The following is a 12,419-nucleotide window of genomic DNA, read 5'->3' on the forward strand; positions in this document are numbered from 1 at the left end:
AGGCTGCAAAGGGCCTCTTCTTGTCTTCCTGGATTGAGTCAAGAACAAGTTGGTCCCTGTGGGCGGGGGACCTTAGAAGGAGCAGCCCAGAGATGCCTGGACAGTAGGTGCAGGAGGCTGAAGGTTTGTGCGACCTGAAGCCAAGGCAGCAGAAACGCCAGACCAGGGCCACCGCTGTCAGAGCTCCTCCGGAGAGTGCCCTTTGCCTCTTCCCAGGTGTTTCTTGGGGGGATGGGGTGGGGACAGATTGAATCCCCGTGGGGATTAGCCTAAAACTTGTTAGAAGAAAAAAATGTGGAGGTTTTTATCAGGGTCAGTAGAGAACCGACCGGGCTCTGTATGTTTCATGTTCTGACCACCCTGGAGTGTGTGGGAAGGGCTGCATACGGATAGTTAAAAGCTAAAGCCATTTTCCACCCCTTAACTGTGTGACCCTTGGTAAGTGCCTTATGCTCTTGGAGCCTGTACACCAGTTAGCCAGCTGCTGGAAGGGTTAAACGAAGCCATGTTTGTGCACTGCCTGGTACAGTGTTTGGCTCACAGGGAGATGTTCAACAGCGGTGCTCAGAGATGCAGGGCTTCAGAGGGGAGGGTGGAGTGGCCTGGAGAGCTGACAGGTCCCCCAAGATGGGATTTACCATCATCATCTGGGCAGGACAGAGATTCAGAGGTGGAGAAAACCAAAAACCAATTTTCAAGGTAAATTCTACCTAGTTTCTCCTGTCATGGGCTAACGGCTTTTTTAATTTTAAAAAATTTTTTGTCTTTTTTTTGGCGGGGGGCTCGGCACCATGCCCAACGTGGACCTTGAACTCATGCCGCCGAGACGAAGGTTTGCATGCTCTACCGACTGCACCTTCCTATTCAGTAATCATCGCATTCCCCATGTAACCATTATTCTGACTCCTAGCAACATGGGTCATTTTGCTACTTCTAAGAGTTTCATACAAATACAGCCAAATGGATCAACCTTAATTGAAAGGCGTGGCTATTTCTTGCTCACCAACATTTGAGGACTAGCAGTACTTTTGTATTTTCAAGAGACTGTGATATTTCTTTTTCTTTTTTCTGTAATCTCTATTCATTTTTCTTTGAACCCATGCTGCTTGTGTAACTTTACAAAATCACAGTCGATAATAAAGAAAGGACTTGGGGAGGGCTGTAGATCTGAGCCCGGGGTTGTCAGAGAAAATACAGGATTCCCAGTTCAATTTGAATTTTATTTTTTTTTTAATTTTTTTTTAACGTTTATTTATTTTTGAGACAGAGAGAGACAGAGCATGAGCAGGGGAGGGGCAGAGAGAGAGGGAGACACAGAATCGGAAGCAGGCTCCAGGCTCTGAGCCATCAGCCCAGAGCCCGACGCGGGGCTCGAACTCACGGACCGTGAGATCGTGACCTGAGCTGAAGTCGGACGCTCAACCGACTGAGCCACCCAGGCGCCCCCAATTTGAATTTTAGATAAAGAGTGGATAATTTGTGAGGGTATATCCCAATATCGCATGGCTTCAAGGGGACATCCCAGCTATTCTAGAGCCAGCCCTCTTGGGCCCCATACCTCAAGGATCCACAAAACGATCCAGCCACTGTCTGCTTACCTGGACAGTTTGATGACCACCTTCTTAGGGGAGAGCTGCTCCAGGAACCCATCCAGTAGGACTGCCCACTGCACTGCCAGGGCCAGCAAGAAGAGATTGAAGGCCACACTGCTCCAGCCGTATCTCCGCAAAGACGAGTTGATGAAGCCAAAGCCAAGGGCCACCATGATGGTAACATCCTGCAGGACTGCCCAGGAGCAAATATGGAGAAGGAGAAAGGGAGGCAGACGAAACGGAAAGTTGTATGAAATTGGAATTTACAGAACTTACAGAATTAGAATGTACCTACATTCCGTGTGAATTTGCGGGGGTGGCAGCTGGAAGGGACCATTGAAGAGTGCTTGGGCAAGTTGCTTTGCCTCTTTGAGCCTCAGTCTTCTCATCTGAATCATGGGGAAAATACATAGCAGGCAGGGCTGAGGCAAAGATTCGATGAGCTAATGCTGGGTAGGCACAAAGGCAGGGCCTGGCCCATAGTAAGTGCTCAGTAAATGTAGCAATTATTATTACTAAACTCGATGGAATGAACATGTGTAAAACATCTGGATCGATGCTTGGCACACGGTTGACATTCAATGAAGGTAATTACCGCTGCTATGGAGGATCAGATTCAACCTCCTGATCATGTACGTGAGAAAATAAGGCCACATGGGGCACCTGGGTGGCTCAGTGGGTTAAGCATCTGACTTTGGCTCAGGTCATGATCTCACGGTTCATGGGTTCCAGCCCTGCATTGGGCTCTGACAGCTCATCCGCTGACAGCTCAGAGCCTGGAATCTGCTTCGGATTCTGTGTTTCCCCCACTCTCTCTGCCGCTCCCCCAGTTGTGCTCTGTGTCTCTTTCTCTCTCTCTCAAAAATAAATGAACGTTAAAACTTTTTTTTTTAAAAAGAAAGAAAATAAGGCCACAGAAGCCAGTGACTTGGCCCAGAAAAGAGGGGGCAGAAGCAGGTCCCGAAGTTCTGTTGATAAGAACCAGATTATCCTTGCAGAAAACAGCTCTCTCCCTTTGTCCCTTGCTGGGAGGGACCCAGTGTTCGGGCAGAAAGCACCAGGGCCTTCTGAGTGACCCTCACCTTTTTTCAGCCTTGGACCCTGCTCAAGGGCTGCTGTGGCAGGTGAGCGCAAGAGACTTGTCTAACGGCAGGGAGAGGTCCAGCAAAAGGAAAAGGGTGGACCCTTGTATTTACTTCCAAGCTTGAAAACTGGTTCGCAGCTTGACAAACGTGGGTTCAAATCAGGGCTCTAGCAGTTTCCAGCTGTGCGGCTTAAGCTAGTTGTGTAATGTCTCTGAACTTTAGTAGCAGCCTGCATGTATTAAGCGTTTCCCATATGGCAACACTCTTTTATTTACTTTATTTTTCTAAGTAATCTCTCTGCCCAACGCGGGGCTCGAACTCATGACCCTGAGATCAAGAATCCCACGCTCTCCGGACTGAGCCAGCCAGGATTTTAATCACCTCACACAGACCATCTCACTTATTTCGTACAACCACCTTCCAAGGCGGGTGCTGTTCTTATCACCACGTCACAGATGTGAAGGCTGAGCCACGGAGGAGTGAAGTAACTCACCCCAGCTCGTACAGCCAGATTTAAACCTAGATGGTCTGCCCCGAAGCCTGTGCCTTCACCCACCACACTATCTACTCTCAGTTTTCTTACCCGCTCAATGGGAAAAATGATCACACCCCTCGTCGGGTCCCCAGAGTCCGATGCTATAATGCCCATCATCACTCAGGACAGAAAGACGTTTGATCAACAAACACCGAGTATTTCACATGTATAATTACCCAGGGAGAGAACTTGCAAGAACTTTTCCCCCGATGAATATTATCCTCTGGTTTGGAGAGGGTTTTACTTTTTTTTTTTTTTTCCTTTTCTTTTTCTGTGTTTAAATTTTCTACAACCAGCACTTAGACAGTGAACAAAAACAAAACAACACACGCACACACACCAAAGAAAGCACAGCCTTCAAGTTGAGACACTTCTGTTTGGTCCCAGTTCTGTCATTCCCCGTTAGGTTAAACAGTATTAAAATTGCCAACATTTGGCCATTTTTGACCTATAAAAATGGCATTTTATAGATGCTTCAACCTCATAGCTCTGTGCCCTCGGAGGTGCCGTACCTTCCTCGTCAGCTAAATAAGGGCCATTATACCCACCTCCGAGGGGGCGGGAGAGCTGAAGGAAGTGATATTTTGTTCAAGTGCTTGGCACTCCGTAAGTGGTGGCGATTCACCAGCACCGCCGTCATTCTTTTCACCGTCACGGTTACCAGAACCCACCTGCTCTCCGCGGGCCTCGAGCCCTGGCCCTGATGACAACGAGGAAGCACTCATTTCCAGAACTCTCCAAAGTCTCAGAAAGCTACTTCGAGTTACATTTAAACCCACTTTCATTGAGAAATGCGTAGACCTAGGGTCGTACACATCAAACTTGGGTGGGTGTTAACGTGTCCCCAAACAATCACACCAGGATGTTGGAGACCCCTGAGGACCCCAAAGGCTCTGGGAGCTTGGGGAGTAGGTGAGAAAGGGCACTGATTCAACTTTTTGCCCCTTCTCCCCTGACATGGGGGGAGAGAAAGGTGCAGGCAACATTTCAGTCTCGTGTTGGCACCCTCTTGGCACATGTACAGGGCGTTTCTCTTGGGAGCGCTCAAATTCCTTCAGGACCCAAGCAGGAAACCGTATGGATGAAAGGGCCTGTGGCCAACTAGAGATCGGACACCCCGCTTTCAGCATTCAAATTCAATCTTGTCTTAAAGACTGCTGTTAAGCCCAACCCGTGTGCCATTTAGCAGCAACTCTAAATGCATAGGGTCCAGACTTACTGAAGATTCCATGAGTCGGGAGACCCTTTCATTTTCCTCCCATTGTGTAGAAGCAGACCAGAGAGAGCCTGTGACCTCCTCAAGGCCACAGAGCATGCTGGCAGCAGAACCAAGCTCTGACCCCCAGGTATGGTGCTCTTTAACCGGGCTGGGCTGTTTCTCGCTCTTGTCCACCCCCACCTCACTAAGGGACCTCAGGCAAGGGCCTTGTCCTCTTTTGGGCCTCAATTTCTCTCTCCGTAAACATGTAGGTGTTGGACTTGGTACTCTCTAAGGCCCTTATAACTCTGGCATATTCTTTTTTTTTTTTTAATATTTAATGTTTATTTATTTTTGAGAGAGAGAGAGAGAGAGAGAGAGAGAGAGAGAGAGAGCATGAGTGGGGGAGGGGCAGAGCGAGAGAGGGACACAAGAACCCAAAGCAGGCTCCAGGCTCTGAGCTGTCAGCACAGAGCCCGACGAGGGGCTCGAACCCACGAGCCGTGAGATCACGACCTGAGCCGAAGTCGGATGCTTAACCGACTGAGCCACCCAGGCGCCCCAACTCTGGCATATTCTGAGGAGAGGATCGATGGGTGGGGAGAGGAGGGTGACCGGGATAGGGCAGAGGCGGGGCCCTAAGGAGGAGGAAGTCAGAGGATCTCGGGTGGGGGGGCTTTATCAGGCACAGCTACCGTCCCCACCACTGCCCGGTGTAGGAGCTCGGGGCCTTCCTCCCCAAGGCCCCACACTGTCTCTAAGGGAGGAGCTGTACTCCACCCAGCGGGATAAAGTCAGGGTGGCAGTTTCTGGGAGCTGTCGACAGAGCCCATTCACCCTAAATGAATCAGTCCATGACATTAGAATTCAGGCCTTTCCGCTCCCTGCACTCTCCTGCTTCTTCTCCTGGTCTCCCAGGCCCCTCTCTGATTCTTCCTAGGTCTCATTATCCGGACCCCCACTTCAGGGCCAGGTCCCAGCTCAGAGCGTCCCCAGTGGTGCCAGCCTCCACCTCTCAGAGCCGGCGCTGCACCCCACGTCGGCTGCTGGGCTGATAAGCTAATGGCCTCTAAGGTGTTCAGGGGTGATAAGGAGTGGATGTGCGACAGGGGCCCCCGTGACTGGGCCCCAGAGGGGAATTTTACAGTCTAAGACAGGCCTCCGGAGAATTTTACGAAAGCCCCATGGCTTGCAGAAAGGGTCTAGCCTGAGAGGCCAGTGTTGAGACGAGGCACTTGTTACCAGCATTGTAACAGCAGCCACGTATGTGGTGCGCCCCCCCACACCAGGCCCCCTTCTAAGTGCCTGACAGCTTTAACCGACAGCAACTTCGCGCAGTACGTCCTATTTGTTACCCACATTTTACATATAAGGAAAGGGAGGCACAGAGAGGTGCTGTAACTAGCCCAGGTCACACAGCTAGCAAATGGTGAGCAATCTGAATCTGGACCATCTGGGTTTAACCACCACACATCGTGCCTCTCCGTATAGCACACATAGTGTAATGGTGAAGAGTATGGACTGAGTCAGGTTGTCAGGGTCCAGAGGCTGGCTCTACCTCTGTGTCCCGGCTGCCTAATCTGTAAAATGGGTATGAAACAATGGTGCCTGCTCAGAGGATTGTCACGAACATTTTCGCCGGTTCACGCAAATCACGTATCCTGTGCCTACCACTCATTAGCTGTGTGACTTTGGGCACCTCCGGCCTGGCTGCCCCTGTGATCCTAGCTCTGTGTTCCCACCCGCCTTTGCTCCTTCCTCTGGCCTGCAGGCACTTCAGCACCAACAGCTGTGAAGCCAGACCCAGCTTCTGTCCCTTAGGAGGCTCGACTTCCGCACTATTCTCCCCACTGCTGACTGAGAAGATCTCGGCAGCCCCAGACTGGGACCACCCATAGTGCCCATGCTGATTTCTGCTCCCCAATAGCCTCTACTCCCACCCTACCTTCACCCCTACAGCATTCTGGGAATAGAAAAAGAGATTTCCCAATCAAAGGGGACAGCCAAGGCTAAGACATGGGACTTTCTAGGATTTGGGGGTACCATATTTATATGTCAGTGGGAAAGCCCCTCGTGTCTTTTAGTAGCTCTCCTCCCTTTGGGGAGTAAGGGGGGAGTTGGGTAGTATCCACAGTGCAGGGCCCAGGATGTTCCCCCAGTCTGGCAGTCCTGGAAGAGGCTCTGTGTATAGATCTTTACAGTAATGGGTTCCAATGAAAGAATCATGCCTTCCAGTATAGGCCCCTCCCCCCTGGGTTGGGCCTTGTGATTTGCTTTGGCCAATGAGACATGAGTAAACACGATACAAGCAGAGGTTTGAAAAGCACCCACTCATTGGGGCTTGCCCTCTTTTGCGGCAGTAACTATTCTGCTACCATGTGAAGAAGTCTGGGCTAGGGTGATGGAGCCACATCACATGCACTACGAGCCAGCATCACCCGCCAAACATGTGAATGAGGCCGTCCCACCCCAGTCAAACCTCCAGGCTGCACATGCACGAGAGAGCCTAGGAAACCGACAGAAGAACCACCCGGCTGGGCCCAACCAGTATCGCTGAACCACTTAATCACAATCGGGAACAAATCAAATGGCCATTAACAAATCAAAATGGCCATTTGAAGTCACTACGTTTGGGGGTGGTCTGTTATGCAGCCATGGATAGCTGATACACTCTGCTTCCCCTAAGCATCTCAGAGGCGCCTCAACCCCAAGCCTAGAGTGAATATATCGTTGTTGAGCTCCTTTCACTTTCACTGGGTACAGCTCATTTGATCTCCTAGCTATCTCTTGAATGTTGTGACTCTTTGCTTCTCCCTCATGGTCCCTGCCCATTTGGTCTCATCGCCAGCCGTGTGGACGGTGGTCGCCAGTGTAGGGAACGCACACCTCAGAAGATGCTCCAGAAGATCCACAGGGGCTCCCGGAGGAACATATTAGCCCTTCCAGTTTTGTTTGTTTTTATAAAAGTATCAGGAACTGGGGCGCCTGGGTGGCTCAGTCGGTTAAGCGTCCGACTTCGGCTCAGGTCATGATCTCACAGTTCATGAGTTCGAGCCCCATGTCGGGCTCTGTGCTGACAGCCAGAGCCTGGAGCCTGCTTCGGACTCTCTGTTCCCCTCTCTCTCTGCCCCTCCCCCACTCATGCTTGGTCAATCTCTTTCTCTCTCTCTCTCTCTCAAGAATAAGTAAACATTAAAAAATGGTATTTAAAAAATAGAAGAAATTAAAGTCTATTAATAATAAAAGCAAATACGTTTAATCAGTCTTTATATGTGTTTGTTCTTCCAATCCTTTCAACAACGTATGGAGAAAGTACTATTGTCATGTGATAGCAATGAAGCAGAGAGATGGTGAATAATTTGCCCAAGGTCTCACAGCTAAGGAGAGGCAGAGGCGGGGTTTGAATCCGTCTGGCTCCAACATTTGTTAAACTTTTCACATGCATAAGAGTCACTTTGAGGGCTTGCTTGGGAAAACTCAGGTTGCTGGGCCCCACCCCGAACATTTCTGATGGATAGGTATGGACTGGGCTTGGGAATCTGCATTTCTAACAAATTCCTGAGGTGTCCGTGGCTGAGGTGGCTGCTCTGGGGACCACACTTTGAGAACCACTGATCTAGGCGCCTCTTCCTCCAAAGGCCCTGGGTGAAGTTTGCATTTCTGAGAGCATTTAAGATCCACGTTACTCCAGGAGCCTCCTCTGCCTGCTCAGGATGTCAGACAGCTTCCAGTCTCCTAGCTTTGGAAGGTGGCCTGAGGGGAGTATTGGGCCACAGGGAAGAGGGGACATCTGTTTCTCTGTATTCATCATGTTGCAACGGATGGCAGGATTTCGTTTTGTTTTTGTTTTAAATTTGATTATGGATTATGGAAAAGTTTAAGCATATACAAGAGCAGAGAGTCACTTGATGAATGTCATGTGCCCATTCCCAGTTTTGATGACTGTCACACGGGGCCAATCTTATTTTATTATCCTTTTCCACTGTTTTCTTTTTCTTTCTTTTCTTTTTCTTTTTTATTTATTTTATTTAATTTATTTATTTATTTATTTATTTATTTATTTATTTATTTATTTATTTTGGCATAAAGCAAGCCCCAGACATTGCCTCATTTCAGTATATCTCTCTAGCAGATAGGGCCTTTAAAAAAACCCCAGCATGCTGCTCTCAGACTTAACAAAACTAACAACAATTCCTGGGTATCGTACAGGATTCTTGCTGATTGTCTCAAAAATGTCTTTTTGGAATTGGCAGGTTTGAATAACATTGTTGTTCCCCTGGACTGGATTAGATTAAGTGAGTTGACAGATTAGGTTACCTAGTTCTAGTTCAACTAACCTTCACGGAACGGACGCCTGCCTAAAACCACCGAATGAAGGCAAAACCGTAATGGCAGCCAAGTGTATGAAAAAAAAAAAAGGGCAAAGAGTTGTGCAAACTCTTTACTGGTCACAAAGTTAAAAAGAAGTCAGTCTAATTAGATCTGACAGGAAGTCAACCAAGAGAATTTGAAATTATCAAGAAGACTCTAGGAATGGATTTACATTCTTTCTTGGTAATGGGAACAATGGACCTTGCCTCAAGATTGACTGGTCCTGGTACCCTCACAACCTGTAATTTGAAAATATTATGTATTTCATTTGACCTCTTTCAAATTTTCTAATTTGTGTGTATGTATTATTATAATGTATGAAAGATATTAACGTAGCAGTACTTTGCCTGTAACATGTAAATATGGTGCATGCTTGAAAAATGATCAGAAGCATTTGAAGCTCTCTGGTCCATATTACACACTAGTCTCATACCAGTCCCTCACCTCTAGTCATGGCCCCTTCCCCTGCCCCTACACTAGCCCTGAAATGGCTTTCACCATAACCTGAACCCAAACTCGTCCTATTAGGTCAGCAGCATGAGGGTCAAACTCCAGACTCAATCCAGTCGGTCTACCATGTCCTACCCCCATCTTGGTGCTCCAATGTTGCAATGTTAAGCCTTCACCTGGTCCACTCCAATGAGTGCACACACAGTGGCTCTTGCTGTCCTCTCACTCTGGATGATGATCCATTTTCACATGGTTGACTCCTACTGAGCCTCCAAGACCTGGCTGGGCAGTCACTTCCTTCCAGAAGACTTCCCTGACACTATCCACTCCCTTGCCCAGGTTATGGGCTCTTCTCTGTGCTTCTATGGAAAGTGAGTGTCTGAGGACACTTTATGCTAGCAGCACAGCACAAGGCTGAAGAACATGGACCCTGGAGCCACTCTAGAGAGTTTAAATACTGGCTCCTATACCCAATGGTTATACGACAAGTGACTCGACCTCGTTGTGAAATGGGGCAGTGAAGCCAAATGGTTAAGTGCATGGAAACTAAAACCAGGCTGTATAAATTTAAATTTGCTATGCTGTCGCTACTGAGTGACCTCTCTTCAGCATCTATGTGCCTAATTTCCTTATATGAAAAACAGAGATCATAATCATACCTACCTCATGGGGTTGTTGTGAGGGTTCAACATAAAGCATTTAAATAGTGCCTGGTACATAGTGAGAGTTCAAGAAATATTAGCTCTGATTGGCATGTGTCTAAATCCCACATTTAGGGATACGATAACAGGGTTGAATGAATGAATGCATGCATGCATTGAATTACACTGTATTGGATTGAAAAGAATTAAGGTAAACTGAAATGAATTTAAATTGTGCCCAGGCCTTGCTTGTTAGGTACAACAAGCCTAGGGCCCCTCCCTAGGCAGCCCCTGAAGTGTAGATGCTTCCCTCCCCCGACCTATCTCCCTGCCTGCCCCCTCCCGCCCCCCCCCCCCCCCCATCTCTTTGTCCCACTCCTGCTGCTGAGGCCCCGGGATGCCTTACCTTTGCTTTAACTAACTAGCCAGTTCACATCTCTTAGGAAGAAGCAGGCACTCAACCAGACTCCAGGTTCAGCTTTGTCTCAGGGAGGTCACTCAAGGAGGCCCATCCATTATCATAGATAAGATATCGTCCCCCTGAGATGACTTGAAACTCATCTCAATTTTTTTTTAAAAAAGCAAAAAGCAGGGGCACCTGGCTGACTCAGTCGGTTAAGCGTCTGACTTCGGGTCAGGTCATGATCTCACAGTTTGTGAGTTCGAGCCCTGCATCAGGCTCGCTGCTGTCAGCGCGGAGCCCCTTAGGATCTTCTGCCCCCTCGCTCTCTGCCCCTTCCCTGCTCATGCTCTCTCTCTCAAAAATAAATACAACATTTAAAAAATAATAATTTTTAAAAAATTAAAAAAGCAAAAGCGACACCCCCGTCTTGTTGACAGTTGTCCTCGTCACAGTCTGTGACTATTTTTAGCTGCATGTAGAATAACGACCATTCTACACTCCTCTTCAGCCATACCTATGCCTCTGGGTTTGCAGACAGAATGCAGACTTCCGGCCAATAAGTGAGGAGAAGGCTGGGGGTGGAGGAGGGGCAACAGACCAAAGCTCCGGAAAGGAGGGTGGCACAGAAATGAACAAGAGAGACCCCCAAACAGGAAACAAAAACTAAAAGCCGAACAACGTGAAATTCCTTGCTGTTAAGGAGAAAGGGGAGGAGGGGACAGAGAAGCAGAGACTTACAAAGACCATTTGGCAAAGGGAATTCTGTAAATACAGACTAGGAGGCCCCGGACTGCCCTGACAAATCAAGGAAGGCTTCATGGAAGAGGGGTTGTCCACGCTGGTCCTAAAGGAGAGCCTACATTGTTGGCTGGGTCTTTGCACAACCCACGGAAGAAGGTGTGGGAACCTATTTACTCAACAACTTTGTGGAAAGGAACCTCTAGGCCCCCGGAGGATCACGGACCTCCTCTTCCCTTGTCCCTGCTGCTTGCCTCTGTGACCACCTCCCCTCTGGACACTCACCTCGATAGGTCTCCATGAGCTTCTTTGGATCCTGTGAGGAAGTGTCATAGGAGGTGAAAAAGAAGAAGATGACAATGAGAGCCACCTCCAGCACTAGGGTCCACAGGGGCAGGCAGCAATGCATGGATCGTGGGTACTTAGAGCCCATTCTGGGTCCGGCTCCGTGTGGCACTTTCACCAGCTCCAGGCATCAGCCGTCTGCCCTCGTCCCCCCCTCAAGGGAGTCATAGGGGAGACACCCGCCAACAGCCTTATCTCAGGCTGCAAGACTGGCTCTGCTGGCCTGTCTATGGAGTTAACACAGGAGCAGAGGGACTATGACAGGGAGGGGGAAGAAATGCACTTATTCCAACATGAACTCATTCATTCGCTATTCATTTATTCATTCCACAAGTAGTTGCTGCGCTCCTACTCTGCGGCAGGCACTGTGCTCAGTTTAGAAGACGGCATTCGTGGGGCGCCTGGGTGGCTCAGTCGGCTGGGCGTCTGACCTCGGCTCAGGTCATGATCTCGCGGTCCGTGAGTTCGAGCCCCGCGTCGGGTTCTGTGCTGACAGCTCAGAGCCGGGAGCCTGCGTCGGATTCTGTGTCTCCCCCTCTCTCTGCCCCTCCTCTGCTCGTGCCCCGTCTCTCACAAATAAATAAATGTTAAAAAAAAAAAAGAGAGAGAGGGCATTCATTCACTCAGCACCCAAACATAAGAACCCTCCTTTGCTCGCTCCTTCAGTTTCCCTCACCAGACAGGTAGAGAACGGGTCAACACTCCTCTTTTACAGATGGGGAAACTAAGGCTCAGAGGGGGATTTGGATTCACAAAATTTCTCTTTAATACCTTACCACCTCAGAAAGGGCACCCAGTGAGTGCTTCACAAGGACGTATTGAACAAGAATGAATGAATGAATCAATGAATGAATGGAAGCAAAGAACAATACTAAGCCCTGAGGAGGATACAGACAGGGCCCAAGGGGAACTAAATTCTCAGAGTTACACAGTTGAAATTATTTGTATTTGAATCTGTATTTAAATCTACTTGTTTGTAAGTCTTTTAAGGGTAGATGGGGGAATAAAAAGGAGACTTGGGTCCAGCTCTAGTAAAAACCTGGCAGGGTCCTGCCCCAGCC

General features: G+C 48.8%; 1 protein-coding gene across 3 annotated transcripts in view; it reads right to left on the reverse strand.

Annotated features, from left to right (window-relative positions):
- The window catches only part of RHCE (Rh blood group CcEe antigens), a 56,495-nt gene extending 44,913 nt beyond the window's left edge, over positions 1-11,582 (reverse strand). For 2 of the 3 annotated variants that reach the window (XM_025912383.2, XM_025912384.2), the window contains exons 1-2: positions 11,299-11,580; positions 1,599-1,785 (exon numbers count right to left, since the gene is read on the reverse strand). In XM_025912383.2, coding sequence (XP_025768168.1) covers positions 1,599-1,785; positions 11,299-11,446 — 335 coding nt within the window. In that variant the 5' untranslated portion in view covers positions 11,447-11,580. Of the gene's footprint in view, positions 1-1,598; positions 1,786-11,298 lie in introns of all 3 variants that reach the window. The other variant, XM_086716076.1, reaches the window with a different exon arrangement.
- Between the last annotated feature and the right edge of the window lie 837 nt (positions 11,583-12,419).

The sequence above is a fragment of the Puma concolor genome, chromosome C1, assembly GCF_028749965.1.
Source record: "Puma concolor isolate L17-30 chromosome C1, mPumCon1.1.hap2, whole genome shotgun sequence".
NCBI classification, from domain to species: Eukaryota; Metazoa; Chordata; class Mammalia; order Carnivora; family Felidae; genus Puma; species Puma concolor.